Source organism: Falco cherrug, chromosome 9 (assembly GCF_023634085.1).
Source record: "Falco cherrug isolate bFalChe1 chromosome 9, bFalChe1.pri, whole genome shotgun sequence".
NCBI lineage: Eukaryota > Metazoa > Chordata > Aves > Falconiformes > Falconidae > Falco > Falco cherrug.
In genome coordinates this window covers 30,476,109-30,502,077 of record NC_073705.1, presented here as the reverse complement: position 1 = coordinate 30,502,077, position 25,969 = coordinate 30,476,109, and the positions used below count along the sequence as shown (strand labels likewise).

General features: G+C 37.1%; 1 protein-coding gene across 4 annotated transcripts in view; it reads right to left on the bottom strand.

The window, feature by feature from the left end:
• LOC102053841 (uncharacterized) overlaps positions 1–24,955 on the bottom strand; it is a 30,517-nt gene extending 5,562 nt beyond the window's left edge. The window contains exons 1-7 of one of the 4 annotated variants that reach the window (XM_005432411.4): positions 19,027–24,955; positions 18,039–18,115; positions 7,626–7,701; positions 3,832–3,963; positions 2,850–2,973; positions 444–504; positions 297–343 (exon numbers count right to left, since the gene is read on the bottom strand). In XM_005432411.4, coding sequence (XP_005432468.3) covers positions 297–343; positions 444–504; positions 2,850–2,973; positions 3,832–3,963; positions 7,626–7,701; positions 18,039–18,067 — 469 coding nt within the window. In that variant the 5' untranslated portion in view covers positions 18,068–18,115; positions 19,027–24,955. The other 3 variants (XM_055720528.1, XM_055720527.1, XM_055720529.1) reach the window with 3 other exon arrangements.
• Between the last annotated feature and the right edge of the window lie 1,014 nt (positions 24,956–25,969).

Genomic DNA, 25,969 nt, shown 5'->3' with positions numbered 1-25,969 from the left:
TTTTTTTTTAATCAACTGAAACTAGTAGTGGTAGCAACTTTTGACTGGAAACCCTTCAAAGCAAATGAAAAAAAAGAAGAGATTTTAAGCAGTTGGAACATACTTGTACACTATCAATCTGCTAATGCTCAAGTCTTGCCTGGTATATAATCAACAGTCAGATAAAATCTTCTATGGAAGCCAGCACATGAAATAACTCTAAAAATACTAAAACAGAATTGTAGTATTTGTGAATATAATTGCAGGAAACATGAATTACAACCTGCCATGTGCCTTAATTCAAACTGTATAAATACCTTGAATTGCTGCCTCTGGATCCCAGCCTTCAACATCTATAAGATATCTAAAGAAAAACATGATTATATTATTGTCCCAAAGGGATTACAGAATATAAGGACACTATATTTTATGAACAATGATTTCTGGTTTTATACAACCCTTACCTGCATATTAGGTAGCCAGTTCTATTAATTCCATTAGTACAGTGAACGCCAATGAGTTTCTCTATTAAAAGGAAAACAGTTTTCATAGTTCAGAAAGTGAAATTACTAAAAAATTAGTGAAGACAAAAAAAAAGCATTGTGCTTTTCTAGCTAAGTAATGATAAACAATTCTTGCTGTTTACAAAATTATACTGTCACGCCTGTAAAAGAACAGACACATCCCGACTCTGTCCTCTTCATGCTGGATCTCTAGCAGCAGTTAGCCCACTGTTTCCAAACCTGCAAAGACTGAGATTAACTCTGCAGAATGTCGGAAAAAAGAAAGAGGAGTGATGACAGGTAGAGCAGCTGGCCTCAACCAGAACTGCAGTAACAGGAGAAAAAAGAATAAAATATGATTTTGAAAGCAAATCTAAACAAGAAAATCTAAAACTTAGGAACTTACAGATTCTTATAAAACTTACAAAAAGGCGAAAGTACACATAATGTCCCTAGTGTCTAGGAGTATGAAATACATGTAGAAAAGAAGCCGTTGTAATGTCTAAAGAAATCTTGTCTTTATTGGAAAGGTTATACTATCAGCTAAAGGCTAAAAAGCAGAATAACTTACTATTACTAGGGTGTTTCAAATGAGGTGCTTCCAACAGAAGTAGAGAAACACTAATATGGTCGTGCAAGACTGATAAAACCTCATCCAGACTATCCCACACAATTCTATTTACTCATATTTAATGGGAAAAAAAGTCAAATCAATATATGTATAGAAAGGGCTACTATGACGGTCACAGAAGTAGTTTATGAGAAGGGACCTTGGAAGCTTGTCTTATTTAGTGTGTAAAATCAAATCTGAGGCGCTGACTATAGTAACGGGAATGGAGAACAACAATACTTCAGGGCAAAGTTGGCATAATATAAATGTATATATTAACCGATTGAGAGTTTTAGGCTAGATTTTAGAAGAAAAACTTTAATCATCACAAGAACGAAGTTGTGGCAGAGACAAAGTAGTGACAGATGGTCTTTGAAATGGGACTTTGATGAATTTTTCAATGAGATAAAACATAACAGTTTGCCACTGATCAGGACAGTTGCATTGCCATCTGAGCTTGTTATAAGTTGATGTCCTAACAATTCAGACACCAAAAAACCCCACCATCCCAAAAATTATCTGCAAGAAGAATCCTGAGAAATTTTAGAGATAATCTAAAACAAGAGGGCAAGTTACAACAAGTTAGTAAGCATAAAAACGAAAGTTCTCCCAACTCTGAAGTTACATAAGCCCTGCCAAAATGGTCTTACTAGCTGGAACTGCAGGTCTTCATCCAGCAACAAATTAGCAATTGATTCTCTCAATTCTGAGAATCAGAAGTATTTAGATTCAAATACAGACTATTCTTTGTCACACAAAAAATCACTAGATCAAACCCAGAAGTAAACTAATAATCTCCAACTAATCTCCCTAAGCCAAAAAAGAACCAAGGAAGAACTTACACACTAACTTCCTGAGCAGGACAAAAGTTGCTTCTTAGACTTTTTAGTTTTCCCAGCGCTTCTAATTCAGGCTCTCATACCTGAGATTTAGGTAAGAGCTCTCTCACAAAACAGAGTTGACCATCCACAGCAAAACCACAGTTATGCTATACAAGAACTGTATGCACTTGGGAAATTAATATCACTACTTTCCCACAGAAAATGCCCAAGTAACCACAGCAAATAGCATGAAAAGCTTGAAAGAGTGGTCCTCCTGCCTACAAAGAATCACTAGCAAAAAAAGCGAGAAGGTAAAAGCTGCAAACAGGCTGTGGCAAAACACATGCATTTATTTCTGAAAAAAGCACCTTATGTCATCTCAGCAAGAATGGTACTATTGTATAAACACTAAAACAGCAGCAGAGCCACACTCTAGAAACATTGACACTGTGTCTGGAATATGATTTCTCAGAATTGCTAGGATATGACAGTAATAATGGACTCATCAATCAAAAAACTGCTACATCAGACTAAATGGACTTAAGTTGCTCATATGTATCGGTGCCCAGTGCCATCAGAGAAATACTGTGTTATTTAGAACATCCATAAAGGGCTGGCAGCCACAACACTAAGCTGATGGTAGACAATTTGGGTCAGACAGATTAAAGTCTTTGACAGTTATTTGACACATAATGCAAATATAATACTATTACAAAGGGCATTTAAGTTACTAGCTTTTTTTGAAAAAGGCATGTTTTGAATGCAAAAAAAAGATAACTAGTGGTTTACATAATGTATCTTAAGATAGTAAAGTCAAAGTGCTATGGAAAGTCTGAGATCCCTGGTGTCATAAATACCTAATGAAATCAATAAATGATACAGTTAGTATTGAAAAAATATTTTTGGGTTTTTACAGCCTAAGATGCCGATACGTACCATTTCCTGCATTCTCCCACAGGAATTTTCTGACCCATTTTTTGAACTGTAGGATAGTAGCATTATCGGGAACTTCAAGACCAACAGTATAAAGTTTCTTATACTGCACACTTTTTGGTAAATCCTAACAAGAAGGAAAAGAAAATGGTAATAATGATTGAAGTCTTGCTTCAATGAAAAACCTTAAGAAGAGTTAACCTTAAGCAACCTTAACCTAACATAATGCCAATGTGAAACAGTAGCTCAAATCCTGAGTAGAAATTGAAAACAATCTTGACATAATTCTATAGAGATACACTCTCAGAAACTACCATTTACATTTCCACTTTAAAGACCTGATCTCAAAGAACAGTTTCTACAAAAGACTTACTTATCCCTATTAAGGCAGCACATTATGTAAAGAGAGCAGATTCTTGTAATTCAATTTTAACCCATTATTAGCAATATTTGTCCCTCCCACTCACAATCATATATATACTCACATATTTACCCCCTCAAAGCTTACAGCCCACATATATTCAAAGATTAGCATTCAGTTATAATACTGCTATTTATTCTGCTTATCAAAAGGAGACTGATTAATCAAAATTCTTTAGACCATACTGGTAAAAGTTGGAAACTGATGAAGTAGTTCAAAAACTACAGTTTCTTAGTGGAATCTACTGAAGATCAGTAAAAAAAAGACATCAGGAATAAATGAGAATGTCTTCAGGACACAGACTAAGTTTTCTGCTCCCTTTCTGTGGTGCCTGGCACTGCAGTCTTTATCCATTACTCTGAGTTACCATAATACAAATAAGCCACAAATGAAACTAGCTGGGAGGAATTATTTCCTTTGTGATAAAACGTTTAGTTTCTATTGGAGACACAAAATAAGTCCAGATGGCTTACTTGTCTGTTCCAATTCAAGGTAAGCAAATGTGTAAATACTTTAACACAAAGATTGCACAAATTATTTTATTTTGCTACATGCTCATATTACCTTAACTTCATAGTATCGTGTGGTGTATGTTAAATCGATAACTAATCCAAGCTCCACATTTAGGGCTTTCATTGCAGCAATTAAGTCTTTTGGTGTAAACTTCTGGGTTGGCGTAAGCCTCTGGTTAATTGCCTACAATGAAAATGGAAAAGAAAGATTTTCTTTTTACGTTCTAGTAACAAGACATTTGTAATACTCAGCTATTTTAATTAGGACTAGGAGACATCAGTATTCAAAAGGGAATGTTTACAGTATCAGAACCACATCCACGTATTATATGAATAATAGGAACCAAATAAAAAGAAAGCAAGAATTTGTTGTGTATTCTATTCAGATGAAAATGCAAGAAAATGTGTGAGAATTTCCACTTTGTATAGTGTTAACAAACTTTACTAAAATAAGCACTAATTTGATAGACACAAAAATCCTGCAAAATGTAGCATAAATACACTGATTTTAAGTAACTAGACATCAGCAAAAAGTGAAACACCACAATTCACTTTCCCCCAAACATACTTTGTCTTGCACAGTAACACAAAATTAACAGTGTATTTCACATAAAACATTAGAAGTTGTGACGCAGGAGTTCATTTCTTCTAAAGGTTTTAACTTACTCCCCACAAATGTTTTGCAGACATTTTTATCCCTGCTTCATCTCTTGGCAGAGTGTACGTGCATGTCATTTAGCACCGGGAAATATTAAAGAAGACTAAAATACGGTGACTAAGAAAGCTACATGTTGGTGGGTGATGGATAATTAATTTCATTTTACAGAAACAGCAGGAAAAATTTTCACCCTATTGTAGCTGTGTTTTTTGAAATGCATTCTTCACTCTAGCTATGAAAATGCCTCATATACACAAGACTGGATTTTCTCCGAATAGTGCACATCCATTGTGAGAGCTTTTTGACACAGGCTCAGCCACAACCAATAAAGACAGTGGCAAAAGATGCAGCAACCTCAACCACCGCTCAGTTCCTTTGTCAACAAGAAATTCAAGCAGACTGAACTTAGACCTAATGGAAAGGAAGGCAGCCACAGACCACATACCTCTTAGAACCACAGATGCTATAGTGTAACTAACCAATCCTTCTTTTGACTGTGTGGATTATAATCTAAGATGCTAGCAAGCACTTATCTCGAGTCTGGAAACACAGACAGGAAACCAAATTAAAGAATAAACAGCAGGACAGTTCTATCAAAGCCAGTATATGATTAGGAAGCTTGAGATAAAAAGAGTAGGGTAGAAAGCATATAGAAGTATTCAGTCCTAAAAAAGAGTAGGGTAGAAAGCATATAGAAGTATTCAGTCCTATATATTTCAGATACCGGTGCAATACTAAAAATCAGTGGAGGTTGCTGAGGTTCAAACAAAATGAACACAAGTCACTTATCTTGCCATTATTCAGCAGTGACTTAGTAAAATCTGAAACTGAACTTACTAACTTTGAGGTGACAACAGTGAATCTGCAAAAGGTCTATGGTAGAATGTTAAAGAATTTTTCCTATTACTATACAAAATCACACAAACTGAGGTGGAATACAATTTTCAAAAATATTGCTTGACTGAGTAAACAGTTAAATGTGTTACAAAACACTGTTTTGAAAGACTTTTCAGGATTTTCTGAAAAACTCTTGTGGAGTATTCATTTTTTACGTGTTTAATTGGGCTTTGACAATGTAAGAAATCTGTTATCAATTCTAAATTCCTTCTAATGGCATGGGCAAGAACTTGCCCAGTCCTTACTATACTACAATGTTACTCTTAGCATTATAATGATCATCTGAAAGGACAGGAAATCCTTGCAAGTAAACCCATAATCTTGAAGCCTTTACTAGCAGTACATCTTCTGCTAAAACAATAACCCTTGAGTTTTGAAATACTGAAAATATGTTTTCTTCCTTTGGGTGAGGTCACCTATCATCAGTTTCCCAATAGGCAGCAAAGAAAGAAACTCCTGTATATTTAAGAGGCCTGTTCCACAAATCTAATAACAGGACTTCTGACAGACTATGGCCAATTAGGTCTCCAGCATTTCTGGACAGATTTACTGACCTCCACCATCTTTGCAAAGACACCACAATTATGCATTTTATGTGTATTCTGCCACAAACTCCATGAGCTTCAAGCACAGAGTCTATGGCAGACTTGTCATTTCTCTATCTTGCACAGTTGAGACTGAACAAACTGGAGGGACAGAAATGTTAACAGATTTTGCTTTCTTGGGTACCAGATATTATATCTGTCCAAATTCAAAGACAGGGTCCCAGAACTGGGATCTATGCCCCAACGAGATCAGTAGAACTGAAAGTAAGCAACACACTGAGGTAGACTACCTACTTGTGATGCTGCTGGAAAGGTTCACTGACAGTGTCTGCCCTTTTTATGATCTCTGGTGGAGCTCCATATAATCACAGGAGTTACAAGGAAAGAGTAAAGTTAGCAACAAAGTATCTTCCTCAACAATGGAGTGACAGGGAACTAGAAAATGACACGCTAAACAAACAAAACCAGCACAGAATAGTGCATCTATGCAAAAAATTGTTGCTAACTCAAGTGGAATTATGGGAGCTGATGATACAAAAAATCCTCTCTCAAATATCCCAATAGCAAGGAAGATAATTATAAATCTACTGAATTTTGTATTCACTGCTAATTCTGTTCACTGGCAGTCTTGGTAGAACGAGACATGACTATTGTGGAATCAGTCAGTACCACGGAGAGCATGACCAATGTCACACCCCAGAACCTTGGTGTCAAAGGAACCAAACCATCATACTAAAGCTGCAAAAGCAGCTGCAGGAAGCAAACTCTACAAGCATTCCACTTCAGTCATTGCTGACAAAAGCAAACCGGATGGTGACTGAAAACACAATGGCCACTACTATACCTGAAGAAGCAAATCTTTTGTATATGAATACTATAGCACAATCTGTAGACAACTGCTTAGACAGAATTGCCAAGGTTATGTCTAGTCACTGAACTTTAGATGAGCTCAGAAACTTTTACTTCCTGTGTATCTGAAGCAAGGACTTGTAAGAGTTAATTTATACAACGTTTGTGTTATACAGAAGGGCAAATTTGCCCTGCTTGGCCCTATTTGCCCAAAATTTCCCTATGCATCAATCTACGAAAGAACAGAAGAGCCTAAAGAAGATAGCCTCCACATTTTGTATTGTCACAAAGAACTAAAAGATCTGACTCAGTAGAATAGATTAAGATGGCAGTCCATGTTAGTAAGGACCTAAAGGAAGAACTAACACATTAATAAAAGAAATATATGAAGACTTCTTTTATAAATATATTGAATGCCTCCAGATCACTGAAGCTTTTTGCTTATGAAATTAGTAATCTGAATCTATAATTTTAGAAGTACTGCAGTGGCTGGTATCCTTTAATGAGTGATTGATTTCCATAAAATTACATTTTGACTTAAATTGCCTAGATGTTACTCATACCATAACCCCTTCCATATGATTTTCTGACAATAGTCATGAAAAGATGTTATATTATATAATGAATTTAGGCCACTTAATAGTGATCACGTTAGAGATGTTATGATTTTTAAAACATAAATAAAAAGAGTAACACCAAATACAAGTTTTAAAAGAAAGAGAAGAGATATAGAACATTATGTAAAAAAGCTACTAGTAGATTACTGGAAAGGCAAAATCTGAATAAATTATTTTTTCATAAAACTTTTCTGAAGTTTGTATGAATATTCATGCTATTCTTCATTATTTTTTGCACTGTATCTTATAGAGCCAATCTGTAGTTACTTTTTATACATACCCCTTTTAAAGGTACTTTGAATGCAATAAATCTGGTTCCTGGTATAGGCTGCCCAACTGGTGTCAAACTCCGCCATCTGTAATGAAACAAATATTTATTTAAAATATTTTCAAATTACATAATTCAACAGAAGACATCTGCAGCATCATGTAAAACTTTAACAAAAAAATAATAATTTCCTCTTCGTATTAAAACTTTGGTGAAACAAAGCACATAAAATTATGCTCCTTTAAAATTATACTAACAGTTATTTTGAACTATGTGAAGTATCTTACAAATATCAGGCAAATCTAGTGCCATATCACATAGTTTAAATATAATTATATCAAACTTCTCCAAGCAGAAAGGTTTACAGTTATCTTTTTTCCTACGATGAGCCATACAGCTACTAGCATATTATATTAAGAGTTAGATTTCCAAACAGCAGGATCCAATAGTTCCTAAAATTCCTTGACGACAGAAGCAATCGCAAGTGATGTGCACCAGTTTGAAAAAATGACCAATTAAATCCTGATACGTAAGTAAAATCTTTTTTAAAATCCATCTTCCATTAGTAATTTGCCTGTTTCACCAAGAAACTAAGATATTTTTAGGCTAACTATAAAATTTTGTTATTATATATTTGAATAAAATTAATATGTCAGCATTATTTTGGGATAAAAGAAACAGGGAGTTGCCTAAGATGCTGGAAGAATACCAGCAGAATATCACTACAGCACTGATCAGTGCAGAAGCTTGTTTAGCACACTACACAGCTTACATAAAGACATTTTTGTTTTCAAGTCTAAAGTCAGGAGCCATAATAAAATTAATCTTTCTTCTTTATAGAGGATCACCACAAAGAAAATACTTCTTAGAGATAATGTGCACCGCACCATCACTGTTATTCTAGAGTAAAATTTATCCCCAACCCTACAATTATTCTATGAAGTGGTTTCAAGGTATCATCAGGACATTTGGAAACAGTCTTTTTCCTTCCTTCCTTCTTCCAACTTCCAAAAAATTCCTCCCCTCAAAATGGTAGGACAGCACTTACAAACAAGTCGCACCAATATAAATCAAAGCAGATGGGTAAGGTTCAACAGGTAGAAAAGTACTTTCCTAGTTGGTAAAATTTTTCGACTTAGCTGAAACAAACACCATTAAAAATCATATGCTCGCATCAATCATTTAATCGACAATGTAATGCGAAGTTTACTTTCATTAAAAATACAGTTTCTAGATTTTAGGAATGTGTTTACTTCGTAATATGCTGCTTTTTCAAAGAAACACTCTTGACTGTACTATCTGTTGGTACTTTGAAAAATACAGAGAATATTCCATCACACTAAAACTTGGCAAAAATCATCTGCTGATATGAATGAAGATTTGTTACAACACTCAAAAACACTAGTAACTCCAAAACCACAAAGAATTCACAAATTCTACACTGTACTGAAAAAAATCTTGATGCATCACACCTCAGAGATTTCAGGTTTTTTAAAAATTATGAAAAGCTTTATCTGAAAACAAGTTAATTGGCAGATCAATTTTATCTTCAAAGAGTTAACTTACTAAATTTAGCACTTTTATTTCTTCTCCTCCTGTGAGGACAAATTATCTCTATGACCTCAGAAGAGGCAGCTAGATGACTTAAAATCTCCATAGTCTTTTTGCATTTTCAGCTAGTACCTCAACTATTAAAATACAAAAGATTTTAATAAGATTCTTTAACAATGGTGTAAATTCATTTAAATTTTTGGAATTAATGTTTAAATTAATCTCTCCCTTTAAAGGGAGCTTCCAACAGCTTCTAGATTCCCTTCTGATTTTTATAAAACCACATTATTTATGAAATTAATGGAATACCCTATTTTAAAATAATTCTAACCACTCAGTATTTTGCTTTGATAACAATTCCCATATGGGACCATAACAAAAACTAGATGTTGGCTGGCAAAACTCTCAATTAAATATCCATAATGATACTTATCATAGTATATAAATATTACCATTCACAGATGCTTGGAAGTAACAAAGGAAACATTTTCAGCATGGTGACCTGAAGCATAATTGATACTAACAAATTATGTAACAATCTACTACATCAATGTCTTTACCACTAACTTGCCCTTTTTGTCTTTGTCATGACTTAAAGAAAAGATTGAGGCTCACAATATAGACATACAGATGCTTAGTTTAATCAATAACAAATGAAATAGCCAAGGAGTAATAATAACTCATCATTAGGAAGGCTGCTGCAAACAGCTATCATGTAGAAGCCAGTAGGAGGTGAGAAAGTATAAGGGCAAGCTAGAGACTAGATTACTGAGAGATGGTTGCAGTAAAATCTTTTATTAAATTCCAAATGATTGCAGGAACTTTGTACCTCATAATTGTAAAGAGCGAACAAAACCAGTCTCCTACTTCATATATTCCCTTAGCTTAGCATAGTTGCACACAAGGGAAAAAATAAAGCACCTTCTGAGTCACCGTAGTTTGAAAAACATTGATCAAGAAATTACATATTGTGTATCATAGAATAAAAGTGTTCTAACTTGGTAAGTTTTGCTAAGAGAATTTTCAAGTTTGTGAACTTTGGACTCTGCTAATTGTATGTCAGTTGTAAAACATGAAAACAAAAATCTGAGACTATGTTCCATTTATTCTGGTTTAGATAGAGAAGTTGTATATTAATCAACTAAGATCATGGTGTAAATGGACTGAGAATATTACCAAAGCTAACAAAAACCACACATAATGAAACATCTTAGTTACCAGCAGTGTTCAGTCAAAATAAAATAAAATTAAACGAAGTCTACAGAAAAACTGTGAAATATGTCCTGTGCATGATTTCATTTTATCTCATTCACTTCGTCTGAGAATGGCACTAAATGTGGTGAACCTTATTTAGACATATATTTAATCTGAACTATTGTTAAAATTAATGACAGTCAGGTTTAACATCAGCTCCTGCCTCTTGCTAATTTTAATAAACCTGGAAATTATGTGTCTATTTAAAACAAGGAGATACTCTTCCTGCTTTTGCTCTGAAACTTCCAAACAGGATTAGAAAATCAGCTGTACTTATAGATACAGAAACTAGTGCAGCAGATGCTGAGATGCTGTCATAGAGATAAAGCAAACAAGGATACAGTATTTGTTGTTCAACCTAGTTCAATTACTCTTTGGTATTACTTCTATCAATAAAATCTACACAATGCTTTACAAAAGTAGGATTTAATCTGACAGCCAGCCATACTCACATATACATGTTTAGAAACATTTTGAAGGAAGGCAGGAGTAAAAAATCCCAACTGCAAAAGACCAACTACCTTATGTAGTAAGACAATTTTAAAAGATGTCATATTAGAAATTCAGATCTTTTTTAACCTGCTTCCTCTTGGAAAACTATGAGTGGAAATCCACCATGATTATCATAAATGTGAGCAATTAAAAGCCAATAAGAAATGATCAAAAAAGGCTTAAAAATCTTATCTTTTCATTAGCAATGTAAAAAAGGCTTTGTAAAAATTCTGAACTTGGGATTGACAGAGCAATGCACCAGGATTACACAGTTTGTTATCAGACCTTAATAAACTTGTGTTTTTATTCTCCTGTATTTAACTCTGTTTAAATCCTCCTAGAAAAAAACTACCTGCAAAATCAGCAAGAAACAAAAGCTGCTGAGAGTTCTATGGCAGAAAATGAGCAGAAGGCACTCTTCATCAAAAAATATAAAGGGTTTATGTTCAATGTTATCTTTAAAATGGTATTTAAGCAAAGAAATTGCAGCATCCTTCTGCACAACTAAAAATTATCTCAAAACCAGCAGACTGAAATTAAGCAAAGATTGGCTAAAGAAATTAACTCAAATTTGTTCTGTTATCAACAACGGAATATGGCTGGGAATTTATAGGTGATGGGGACTAAAGAAAGTAAAACTCTTCAGAAGTCATCTAGATAAAGGCAGAAATGACCAAAGACAAGTGAGCTGCAGCTGGTCACATAAACAGGTGTCACAGGAGCAAAGACATAAACAAACATTTTAACAAGTATGAATGAAAACTGTGACACTTGATTTGTGTCCTGCTTGAACATAAATGGAAGGAAGAAAGCCAGGAGTCAAAGGTGTTCTCACAAGACAGCACCATCATCTTTCCTGTACCAATGACTAAAAGGTAACAGAGGCTTGGGTGACAAACAAGCTGGACAAGAAGTAGCTGAAAAGATGGCAGAAGTTTCCTGAAAGAGACAAGGATATCTTACTGAGACACAGACACGACATTGATTTCTATGCCTAGAAATAAATCTAGGCATTTGCAGCACAGAGGTAATAGCTCTGGCCATAGAACCAATGGCATTCACATTAGAAAGATGTTGTGATAAGAATCTAAAATGCAATCATGTAAATTCAGAGAAACGCTGCAGCTTCCCAACACAATTAATAGTCAGAAGATGACATACGCAGGAAGAAATTGAAGCCTGAGAACTTCTGTACAAAACACAAGGGTTGTCAAACTGCAGACAATCCAGGTCAGCATACATTAAAGCAAACTATCACCTTTAAATCTGTGGTATTTCTGGTCCTTTCACAAAACAAGCCTCCTTCAGAATCTCAAGTGTGTAAAAAGAACTGCAAAAATCAAACCCTTAAGTTTGCATCAAAATAGCTATGATAGGCTTTTATGGCCAAATGTTAACTAAAATTTGTCTGAACTGTAAACTATCCAAAGCCACAAACCCCTCAGAATTTGCATATTCAAATAGAAAAGTAACAGAGAAAAGAGCACTTTAAAAAAAAGTGACATATTGTGCACATATGATAAATTTTCAATTAAAGCTTTATTTTTCTAAGTTTTCGAACAGGTAAACAATCCATGGACTACATGCAGATCAAGGCCTGAAAGTCAAGAAAACTAACTATTTAGTTATACAACAATTATTTAACTATTTAGCTACTGCAGTTCCCACTTCGCTATCATGTTTTGTCCTCACCACTTCCCAACTACCATCAATTTTAACACACAGGCAGAATTTTGCCTGCTATTCTAAACAAGAATCACCTCTTGGTTGAGAAAAAGTATTAAAAGCAAACTAAAAATATCATTCTCCTTTCCCTCTGAAATTTCTCTGATCTTGAATGGTTTCCAGTTAAATAAATACAACTATTACTGATACAACAGACTCTAGTTACCTGATCTGTTAGAGGTTTTTAAGTCTAGTTTACACGGAAATATATATCTCTGCTTATACATTTTATTTAAATGAAAAGCAAGCATGCTTAATTGTCTTTTTCATTAATCTAAAAATTTCAGTTATATTCAGTGGAACAACAGAAAAGAAACTAGCTTCATGCATTCTCATAAGAGTATACAAGATATGTGATCTAGATTAACACAAGAATTTAGCAGCAATATGCTTAGTAACAGCAGCAACCAATGAAATGGCCTCTGTTCAAAACCAAACAGCAAAAAAAAGTTAGAAAAATACTTTAAAATAACGATCAGCTTCAAGACCAATCAACTGAATATCATCAACAGGGCATGCATAGCAGCCTCCAGCTTCAAGTGGGATAACAGAAGACAGTATAGAAATGCCTACGATAAAGACAAGCTTACAGTAAATTTGAGTAAGGCAAAATTTACTATTCATGATGAAGCCTCTTTAGTTAAGCTCAAAAGCATGTTGAACAACAAGGTAATAATCCAAGCAAAGAACATTAAAATAGCTATATTTTGCATAAATCTTGCTATTGAAAACCCCCCAAAAATAAATGACAGCAAAGATGTTTATGTAAGTTTTTAAACATACAAAACTACACATCAATGAACTGCAAAACACAGCACAGATTGTACATACCAGTTCTATCTGTAATTATTCAACACAACTTTGAAATATAGTTAAGAAAACTTCATTCATTTGACATGAACATAATTTGTAGTTGTCAAAGTATCTTGCTATGAATCAGTTCTAAAACTTAGAAAAATATATTGGAAATTATAGCTACTATATCCCCTTAACAGAAATGTTAAACTAAAGCATGACAAAACTGTGTGTACCACAGCTAGTGGTACTAAAATTTTTAACTGAAGCAGATGAAACATGCAGCTGTATGTAATTCATACTCAACCATTTAAACAAATGGATATCTTAGTATTTATTTTCTTCTGTGATTTTTTTAAGAGAAAAATCAGTATGTTTCAATAAAGACATTACATACATTTTTAATGGCAAGCTCGACAAGGAAGCTACTAAATAATTGATAGGTACAATGTGATGGAGCCACCAAATTGGAAATAATTTGGAAGTTTCATGTCTTTAGTTTGTCAGATCTCAGTGATAAAGTTCTATACATATATAGAGCACAGCAAACTGTCAACAGATAACCTACAAGTTCTTTATGGCAAACAGTTAGAACTCATTGGTCTTTCTGAAGCCTAAACCCACCTTAGAACACAGATGAAACTGATGTTTACATTAATATATGCTAAAAAAATTACTAAAATGTCTATATGGTAATACCTTTACAGAGTAATTATGGTATTTTTGACAGGAAAAAAATCTGAAGTATAAAAGCAAGTAAGCTCTCTTATCTTACATTTCCAAGTATGTAACATTCAGTTCAGCAATAATGCGATCCAGTATTCCCGAGTAAAAGAAACTAGTACTGAACTTCAGATATTCATGGAGAACATTTTTCATCCAATAGTTAAAAATCCATGTTAGTAAAACTGTGTAAATAGGTATACATTACTCAAAAGCTACACTGGGTGGAGAAGCAAGTTCAGAGAGCAATATCTGAAGCTATGCTTAACAAATCAAGGGTTTCTACAATTCTGGAGCCCCTCATGAGCACCTATGATTATGAAGCAGTTGTAAGTTTAGAACTTACCTGGGAAAGTGAGTTCCAAAACACTCAAAAAAGATAATTATTGTAACTGTAGAGAAACTCAAGTTTGAAATACTGTCAGCTGTAGCAAGATCATTTAGAAAACACTACTTGGAACCTCTTCTCCTTTTTTTGGCTACTGATACTTCATGATACACACACAGCTTTATTTTCCAAGTGGTTTCCATACCTCTACAGACATACAACTATTCTGTTGAAGAAAAGATAGCTGTACAAAGACAATGACACGCTGTCAAGACAGAACACACACTGAACAGGTCAAAAGTGGAAGGGACAGAATATAGCTCTTAATCATCTGTTACTACACAGATTTCTAACTTTGCTTTTCTTCAACCCCTGTAAGTGGGATACAAGTAAGTCACAACTTGTAAAAAAGTAGTGCGGATGTAAAGCATGGGAGAAAAGTTTCCTTACCATGTCAATAAATAACTGCATAGCTTTGTACTTGTTGTGGTATATTGTAACTTCAACTCTTATAGCAATGTTATCATTACTCAGATATAAGAAGTAATTTCTCTCCATCCCAAATTTTTCAATGAAAATGCTCTATGCGTGATGGTATGAAAGACTTTTACTTTACAAATAAACTCTCACCTTATAGTAACCCTTCTCTTCCATCCACCCTTGAACATGCACAATCAGTTATGCCATGGTCTTTAACATTCCTGTCTAAATGAAAAAGCTGATGCTTTTACATCTGCACAGGAACAATTCAGTTAAACAACTATGTTTATGGTGCATAGGCAGAAATAATTCAGCTTTGTCCCTATAATAAAAAGACCCCAGTCCTGGTATTTTTCAGTACATCTTAAGGGACACATACAAGAAAGTGACATTTCTGCAGATGCTTTTCAGAACACAATCTGAGTTTATGAAATTACATCCACAGCAGGATTTTGGATACCGAAACACAAACATGTATAAAACTGTAAAAACATCATAGTATTCTATGACTTTGTTATGTAACTTGAATTCTTTTTACTTCCTGGTTCTCCACTAAGACTTCATAGTATACAGCTACGGAAGGAGTATACCATTTCAGACACCATGAAGAACCAGAACTTGACTCCATAGTGGGAATGGCAGTGCAAGGCATTACTTCAGTCCCTCTCTTATACTGATGTCTCACTTTGTTACGGAGTTACTTCTCCGGCACTACTTCCTAGAACTGAGACTGCAATGGACATTACCGGGAAAACGGAGAAATGCTTTTTGCTGTGAAGGAATACAGGAAGTCTTTACTACCAGTCCACCTCCTCCTTTTACTGATGGAGCAAAGACTGTGTAAATAGCATCAGATCAAATATTCTGGGCTAGGGCTGAGTGACAGGGACATAAGAACAAGAACGGGCCAAGAAGAACAAGGTACAAAACTGGCAGTGCAGATCCAGTGGCAACATTGGCAATTAATACCACTTCAATATTACTTTAGGTGCTGAATACACTCAGAGTGCTGATACCTAGCAAGGTTGCGCAGTGCTATAGCACAACCCTTACGTAATGGCAACTTTAATTATGCTGCAGACATGGTACTGTGAAAGATGATACTAATTAGCTGATCAGTAAAAAAAAGAACCGTTTCTTCTTTAGTTGCACTATTGCTAGGTACTTCTAGCCTAACTGAAACCTCAAATTTATTATATAGCTTTCATTAGCATAATGGAATTTGAACTAAAACTGTTAAGAACAGTATAAAGAATTGAAGCAGTAATAGAAAGACAATCTTAAAAAACATCTATATGTACCATGTCTTTATCTACTACAGTGTTTCTCTTGCAGTGTTGCAAAAACCAGAACAGTCACTGTTAGATTTATTGCTATTGCAACACCATGATATGATTAAGGTTGTACTTCCCTAGCATGCTACCACATGGAGACTGGTCCTTATGCTACAGTGCACCACAATCTCACTTCTGCCAACAACTATTTCCAGGGCCAGTAAATTGCATATGCAGGTTCACCTAAGTTAAAATTAGTTTTTCTTAAGTCCTCTTCCAGGGTTCGCTGCTGGTTTTTTCTGGTGTACTAAAAGAACTACAACATGCTGTGCTAGCACAAGGATGACATCAATATACTGCTGCATGAGATTGGGAGACTGACAATTCCTTAAACTCCTTACTTCCAAAAACCCAATACTGCAGATGTCTAGCCTGATTTGTTAATAGTATCAAAAAGTTAAATATCTGGAGAAGCTGAAAGCACTTCAGTTATCATAAGCTTTGTCAGATCATAATACTAGCTTTGTAACTAGTTAGTTCACAGTAGATGTTTCTCTCCTTGAAAGATACACAGGTATGAGTTTCCAATCATAGAAACCAAAAGTACAGTCCACTGTGTCTTCCTTATTTAAAGGAATGCATGTAGCCTGAAAGCTGCTCCAGTTCAAATGCAAGAGGGAAAAAGAAGGGAAAAATAAGCACCTGACTTTCAATGTTTTAGTAATAATTTCCAAGTATGAAGAAAACAAGGAAGACAGTTATTCTTACAGGCTTTCTGCATTACTGCTTGCAAACCTAGCCCACTTTGGTTCTATTTTGTCCAATTGAAAACTGAAATTTCACAGAAACTTTCAGAGAAAGAAATGCTTAAATAGCTTTTCTTGAATTGTACTCCAATTTCAATCCCTGAATTTGTCAACTATGGAAAAAAAGTTCAGTTTAAGTTATTTTTAAAATATTTTCATCTTGTTTATAGCTTTTAGGCCAATGTATTTTGCAGGAAAACATGCTTTTTGTATTCTATTGCTCCTCCTAAGAATGTTCCTAATAAACTTATTTAACACTTCCTGTAAAACAAGGATAACGTACAAACTGCAAGTTACTGTCCCAGTAGAGTGCCTTTGTATCTCAGCACACCCTCCTAAGAAGTTTGTACTGATGTCAGCAGTAACACATAGGTTAAGCTTCTAAACTTGGGATTTCCTCTTTTTTTTTTTTTGCCCCCAGTAGAGCTGAAGAATAGATCTGTATCTGTTTTAAGTGATACCATTCTGTAGTCCCCATATGCACTCCCAATCAAATCATCGGAAAGCATGTATAGTGCATTTGGGTTTTAAAATTATTTTTGCCTATAAAAATTTTTTGTTGTCCTCTGGTTAAAAACAAAAATGCAGGATGTTTCTCGACTTGACTCCATGAAAATATTCCTTGACCACATGCATGCAACCACCTGCTCCCATCTTATCAGCTCTTCCTCCACTCCTGGTAGCAAACATCTGAGTAGTCAGAAGAATGGACTACTGTCCCAATTCCCCAGTAAGCATACACCTGGGGGTAAGAAGGTTAGGAAGAAGGGAGTGTGTTTGGCTGCTGAAGGAGAGGTGTTCACAGACAGGCTGGAGCATCATACTCACCTGGGGGATGAAGGGCTGAGTTGTTCCTGTCTTGGAGAAGATACCTACCTTACCTTGCTGTAGGTGGCGAAGATACATGTGGCAAGAAAGCACCTAGGGCAGTCAGAGCCCCTTCTCTGTGCAGGACTGTGCCCGCTCCTGCCTCTTGCTTAATCTGAGAGATACTTACCCATCAGGGATAGTATTCTTCTTTACCATGCTGAAAACAGGAGCAGGCAGAGCAGGAGACAGCGGTGAAAGTGGGCACTGCAGCAAAGGAGAGAGAACCGCGCAGTTAACACGGTGCTAATCTCTTTCTCCTCTCCATCAGCGGGCCTTTTCACAGGGCTGACTCTCAAGTAAAACAAACCAAGCGGTCAGCTGGGGCTTGAAGCCATCCGGAACAAGTTCTGCAGCTTGCAAGCCATAGCCTATTTTCTCTGCTGCTACAGCATGACAAGACGGAAAGACAACAACTCACCTCTCCTCTCCAGGAGATCAAAAGAAACAGAGAGGAGAGGCAGCAGGTTTCTCTCTAACTCTAGCAGCAGCACTGCGGGGATGAAGATCTTGCTGGCAGTCCCTTCTGCCCTCTCCTGTGGCTCGGAGCAGCCTGTTCTGCCCTCGCGCTCCCACAGCTAGAACTCTTGTCTCAACGGGCAGAAACTCCGGGCAGCTGCAAGAGGCGAGGCCGGCACCTCAGCAAGGAAGGACCATCACCTGCCCCACTCTAACCTAGACGGGCCCGCTCCCGCTCGATCCCGGGCACCGCCAGCGCCCGCCGACCCCAGCGGGCCCAGGGCAGGGAGGAGAGAGGCGAGGGGGACGCTCCCCCGCCGCGGGGGGCCCATATCCGCCGCTCCGGAGAAGACGCTTGAGGCTGGCGCCGGGCTCCCCCCTCAGGGCCGCATGTCCCCGCGAAGGCGGGCAGCCCAGGGCAGGACCGGCTCCCAGCGCTCTCCGAGCGGGAAGCGGCTGAGCTCGGGGTTAGGAAAAGAGACCGGGGCAGGGAGGGGGGGGAGGTCGCGGCCCGACGGCGGGGGGCCGGGCGGTCGGCTGTGAAGAGGGGGTGGGCTGTGCGGAGAAGGACGAGGGCTGCAGCAGGAGGCGGTAACGGGGAAAGGCCCGGGCGCCAGCGAGGCGGGGCGGGGAGGACCGGGGCTGCGGGCGGCCCGTACCCTGACAGGATTTCCCTTGCAGAGGAAGGTTGTTGCGAGACAGAACGTTCCCGAAATGATCTCAAATACGCCTGCGCAGCACCGGCCACCTTGCCGGTACCGGGACTGCGCCTGCTCCTCTGGCGCCGCGCCGGGGGCACCGAGAGCGCATGCGCGGCGGCGGGCGGCGCCGCACCAACCCTGCGGTGAGCGGCCGGCCAATGGGACGGGGGCGCCTCTGCGCGTGCGCGGCCGGCCCGCGGGTGAAGGGGCAGCGCGTGGGCCGCATGCGTGCCGGCCGCGCGGGGCAGCCCGCGAGTGCCGCGGCGGGCGCGTGGTCGGTGTGAGGGGGTGTGGGGGGTGCCTGTGGCGGCGGGTGGTGAGGGCCCCTCCGGCTCTGCCTGGGCTCCGCGCTGGGCGGGTGAAGAGAGACGGGTGTGTTTTGTTTCTGCGGGAGGTTTTGTGTCAGGTGCAGCCCCGGGCGTTGGGCTTGGCGGGCCCGTGCCGGGCGCTCGGTGGGGCTGAGGGGGCCTGTGAGGGGGGCGCGCGCGGGAGGGTGCGTTCGGCCTCGTCTTAACGTCGGCAGCGGCGCTCCGTCCCCGCCCGCACCTTTGGCCTCGGGAGAGCTGCCAGCTCCTGCGCTTGGGGACGCTCTCGGCTCTTTCTTGCTGTGTTTTCTTCGGTGGTGTTGACTGCTGATCGCTGCGCTGCGCCGGGCCCGCTGCCTCTGGCCTGCGACGGCGCCCGGTTCGCTGCTCAGGAGGCGGGTGGAGGAGAGGGCATGCCCTCTGTTTTAAAAAACCGAAGGCATGTGGGAAGTGGAGAGGTAATCGGTGAGCCAGTGCTGGATCACTTATTTCAATGTGCAGTCTGTGGTATTAGCTTTAACTTTTTAATTTTTAGGTTGCTCCCATGTGTGTGCCATTTAAAAACACTCAAGTTGATAACTTACAGTGTACCAATGTACAAATGCTGTGAAGTAGTACCGGCTTTTCTGCACTTCCCATTCACTCGCTTATATGAGATGGAAGTTGCCAGTGTTAAATTTCAGAGTAGAAGTTCTTGACCACATGGTTGATAAGGCTGCTTGTTAATTACAGGGCTGTAGTACAGTCTGAAATTATTGTGCTGGCATTTGGGAAACAGCAACTTTATTACTGTTTGCCAAGACAGTAAACATTAAACATTTCTAAGACTGGAGTATTACAGATTTCGTACTGGAGAAAAAACCTGACTATTAACTCCTGAATAAACATCAGTGTTTTACTGCTTCTTTCACTCCTTTATTGCACTCTTTAAAGCACTATTTATATAACTTCTTGTTTACTCTGCTGAATTGAATGTACTCTGAAGCAGTACTCCTTTTTCTGGTGTACATGTTACAGCGTACTTGTTTTTTAATGCAGACACTTCAAATAAATGGATCCTGATCAGAAACAAAATGAAAAGTCATCAAATGAAATAAGGGAAATAATTTTGAATGTGCCAGGTTTCATATTTTTGTTCACACTGGTGTAAAGTGAGAACTAGAAAAATACATAGCAAATATGTAAGTTCTGTAAGTGTTCTTTTTTGCCAGAAATTCTTCATCTTCTGCCTTTTTCCACATCCGTGTAGGAAATGTTTCATAACAGATTTCATTAAATGAGGGGAGAAGGTCTGTAGTTAATGCTTCAGAGCTGGGAGTTCAGGTTAGAAAGGCTAGTAGTCTCTGATACACGTAAAAATAGAAATAGCTTGATATTCTTTGAAACAAAAAGCAACACCCCTGGCCTCCCCCAAAACTCGCATTGAAGCTGAAAGATTGTGACTTAGTTCCATGTGCAATTTCTAGTCTTAACTAAATGCATTTGATGTGTGCAGGAAAACAGTTCTTCGGTAGCTGCTCATGCCTTCCATGAGGCATTGTTAGCTTAACCAAGCAACTATGCATACAGTAGGTTTTCTGTGAGAGCAGTTGTGTTCATTCTCTTTGTTGAAGTGATGTCTGAACATGCCTGTGCAGTTTATTTTGAGAGAACGGGGACACAGCTATTCTGTGGGTTTTTATCACTTGCCTTTCTGCACTACTGTTTTGTGATATTGCAGCAGTTGGCTCATAAGCACCCTGAAGCATTCAGTATAGAGTGGAGTGGGCCACAGGGTGCCTCCTGCTTTTAGAGAAAAATGTGATGTAGGAAAGTGGATTGAACTGCTTCTATGAAGACATTTGTGTTTTAACTGTACTGGGGAAAAAAAAAGTGTGCTGAAGATGTTATTAAATTTGTATCTGATGAGAGTAAAATAGTGGGGTTTAGAAAATTACATTGGCATTGTATCTTAATTATTTGGATAGTTGTTGGATTCTGTAAAACATTTGTTTCTTAAAGGTAACTGATGATCTCCATGCTTACCACAATTGTGGAAAAGTTTATTGTTGTGAAACCTAATCAATAGGTGTGCAAGAGGGTTTGGTTTTTTCCTGTTTTTTAGTATAAAATTGTTTACAGACAGAATAGTAAAATGCAGATTATATCTTGGGTTTTCCTCAGGTTTGTGAGTGTTGTGAAAGCTGCTCATATTTTAGCCACCAAGTGTAACAGCCATCAATGTCTCATAGCAGTATTGTCAAGAGTTTATGCAAGGATTGTTATATGCTGTCTTTTTCACTTCCGGAAGTTAGACAAAAAATTAAATAATTGTGTGTCAAGAAAAAAACCCCAAAATCTATAGTCCTAAAATATTTTAATCTGAGAAAAAGCCAAACACCACAGTACAGCAGGCAAACAGCTAATTAGCAGTCATTAGGCCAGCTAGTGCAAACCAGTAAAATCAAGACCGTAATCAGAATGCCTCAGCTCCCCAGTTTAAGTAGGATGGCAAGGCACTGATTGATTTCAGGGACCTCTGAACTGTTACCTTGTGCATTATAGCAATTTCTTATCAACCATTGTAGTCTTCTACTAGTCACGTGTATTCTATAAACAGTAAGCTTATAGGCCATCTCTACAACACTACTTTTTATTAGCCAGAAAGAATAAAGTATCCTGGGGGGGTGGGGGAAATTTAGGATCATTTAAAAGATGAGTGCTTTGTTGATATTACCTTTTCCTATAGTTTAACCAAATATCACTGTATTGGAAGGTAAAATTACTACTTCTTTGTTGTTTCTCAGATAATTAAGATACTGTGATTCCTGTATGTAGTTTTGGAATGCCTTATTACATGTCAGTATGAATGACTACAGTTACATACACAATACAAAGAACCAGTGATGCTCTTTTCTAGTAGTTACGCAGTTTTAACACATCTAGAGGAAAAAGATCCAACTGATCTATTAGTGGTCTTATAATTTAAAATTGGCTTTAAATATAATTTACTAAAACAAATAGTAATATTGCTATTTTCCCAACAGATTGTATTTGTTACTGTTAGCGGAACTATCTTCTAAGGAACTGAAGTTTTAAAAATGATATTTTGTAAGACAGTACTTTTGGATCCTTTTAAAACAACTTTTACTTCAAAGTGAATGTCATTGGATTCTGGTTTTGAACAGGCTTTGTTTAATGGTCATTGCTAAATTTTCTGTTTCTTTTGACTTTCGGTCATACTTGGACTGTAGTAGTATATATTTTTTTCTTTGAAAACTTGTAATATGGCATAATTTTGAACAATATAATAATAATTTTAGTCTAAACTTTGAACAACTTTAATTACTTTCTGAAACTGGAGAAATAGTTGCTAAATTCTGTTGTGTTGAATTTTTTTAGGTTTGTTTCATAGATTCCTGCAAGGGGTGGGGGGTGGGGGTGGAGCATGTTGTTTTTCAGCATGGGTCCCTTTCTATCTCAGGTTGCTCAATTGGATTGATTTGCATCTATATTAAAAGTCATTTACAAGCAAGAGTCCTGCTCTATTTCTTTCTCTCTGGAGATGGAGAATCTGCTACTTCCTCTTAGTTTATACCCATGCATAATCACCAACGTATTTTACTTATAGTTTGTATTCTATTTTTTGGCTCTTATTTCTCTTCCTTTACAAGAGTAGTCATTGTGGACATGGTTAAGTTCTTTGCTTAAAAAGATGAAATACGATTTGAATACTACATAATTTATTACAGTTCTCAGATCCCTCTATCAAAAACTTTTCCAGCCTTCTAATATTTTTTTTTGCAGCTTTTTACTGTATTGTTTCTTGTTTTCCTCTGTTGTGTTCTAAAATACAGAACCCTAAGTTGTGTTAGTGTTGGTTAGGTCAGTGCTATATAGATGTGCAATTCCTCTGTACTCTTACATTGTTACTGTTTCTGCAGCCAAAGATTATATCTGCTTTTTTTGATTTACATTTATATGGAATTTTATATGCAGTTTGATTTTTTTTTCCTAACTTCTAGCTCATTTTTTACAGTGACTGCTTTTTCAGGATACCTTTTGTAGTTGTGATGTACTTTCCTCGTGTAGTGCAGCTTTTTTATTAAAATATCTTTTATGAGTGTACATGTCTTGAAGAGTATGCATTGCTTTTGTTCTGTCAGTATTTACCGTTCTTTACAGTTCTGGTCTGTCACCTGTAGAAGTTTTTTTTTTAAAGTTTTCATACTTTATTTGGTTGAGAAAAAGGTGCTGGTCTGTGCAGTAAGCCTTTTCATCTGTAGGTCATGAGGGACTCTCCTGGTTCAAGTCAAGTTCTCATTATCACTCAACCCTATTTAGACGCAGTTTTCTGGTAGTAGCACTAAACGTACTTTGAAATTATGATTGTGTTCCCAAAGCTTGTGCTTTTCTTCGCTGACACTTGAGTGTAATGTCAGATATGATAGCAGCATGGATTAAATGGAGTATCTCCTTCACAGCTAGAGCTAATGCCAAATTCTTTTCTAACCAGATGTTTCAAAATAGACTGTCTCTTTAGTCAAGGATGTGCAAGTAATGCAGATTTAAAAAACAGCTAATCATCTTCCTTGCTTAAGCCAATTTATTTTTGTTTTCAGCGTCCTTGAAATTTCATTGGATGGTGCTGTTTGATTTCCTTAATTATTCCCATGTACTCTCCCATACAGTACTCTGAGTTGTCATCAGTGGATAGCTGATAAGCCAGAACAATTGTCAGTACTAGAAGCATGTTCTGAAAATTTAAAACATGATTTACAGTGAAACAGCTGTGTAATGCTTGTCCTCCTAATTTGTTTATTAATATGTTTTGACATTACCTGATACTGTATCATTTAACATGAATCATGGAGCAAGTACATTAAATACTTTCAGCAAACATTTTGAGTTTGTTATTATTTGCTCTGTTGTATTGTATCCTCAAAGACTGTCTTCATTCTTGTCCTAGAGTAAGTGCTTTTGTACAGCAGTTTTGAGATGCCTCGTTTATGAAAGTTACAAATATGCTTTCCATATACTGTTTATGATACTTTTCATGTTGGATTATTCCTCTGGGCTTTCAATACAAACTGATAATTCATACCTGTTCATTTTTGCATATTTCTTTCAATATAACTTAACTGTTTTGATCTCCTGTGTAGTTACTAAACACCAGATGGACACTTATATTTTTAATTGAGTAATTCTTTGAAGTTGTGGAGTCTTTATTCTTTTTAATCAAAGAAGAGTCTTTGAGATATAAATGAAAATGGAAAAGTACAAAATAGATACTTCAGTTAATAGCAAACCTGGTATACATCTGTAATAGATTTTGATTTTGAATATAAGTGTGGATTTGCATCAGTGTAGCTGACGAGAGCGGAGTCCATTTTGAAAAGGGAGAATGTGCATCTAGTGATTAGGCTTGAATTTTTTCAAAGAAATATTTGTGCATTTTTGAGGGATGTTTGCAGTTTGATTATATTAGATCAAAGGAGGATCAAGTACTCTCAGCTGAGCTGTGCTGTAAAACAAATATCTTGAAAAGGTGATTTCAGAAAAAACTTAAAACAGCCCTCTGAACAATACCTGTGTTCTCTTTTTAATGGTATGGTACTACCCAATACTCCTGATTAATATTAAATACTGGTTTGAATGTGATAGGTCCTTTACAGCATTGTACTGGTTATTAATCTCTTCTTGTACTGTGTAAACCAAGAAGCCTTCACTTCAGTCTGATTTTTTTTTTTATGACTATAATAAATCAGAAACAATGTAGATCCAAAAAAGTCATGATTTTTATTTTGTGTAAAGTGCTAGTCTCAATTTGGAAACGCCCTGCTCCACCCTCCCCCTTTGCAATCTGCTCTGAAACACAAATTTGAGCTGTAACCATCAGAGGGAGCAAACAGCATGGTCAGGGCTCTTCACTAAAAATGTCTAGTTATCAAGAATTGTTGGCTAGGAACTAGCCTATGACTAATTCACACTTCTAATTTTTGCATCAGAAAATAATCCATTTGGAAATTAACAATAATTGTTAAATCTCAAATATCAGAAACTGGGCATTTAAATGCATTAATATTTATAAATACTGTTCAATTATTAAATATTTTAATTATTAAATTTGTATTTGCTAATAAAAATGTGACAGCAATTGGTCAAACAGTTAACATGTAGGAAAAAAATGTAGAGTTTTGTTTAAATTGAATTGTTAAAATTGAAAGCTTTCCTTGATTTTTTTTTTTTTATAGTTTACTGAAGACATTGAGTATGTTGGTAGATGACAAATAAAAACCTGTAAATCAGAACCTACAGGAAGGTAGTACAATAAAGATACTAATTTACATATTTCCTGCTATTGTGCAGCAAAACTTACCCAGTCAGCTAGAAGTCTGTTAATTTTTATTCTTATATGAGTACATTGAATAGTCCCATTGAACTTGGTGGCAATTCCCATGGTTTAAGGTGGAGGTTTCTGAATTTAATTTCCTCATATTCACTCATCAGCAGTAACAGTAGCTCCAGGTGGTGTATCAGGCCTTGTTACTGAGGAGAGATCCCCCAAACCTCGGGTAAATACTTGCACTCCATTAAATGAGAAACCCATGCTGCTG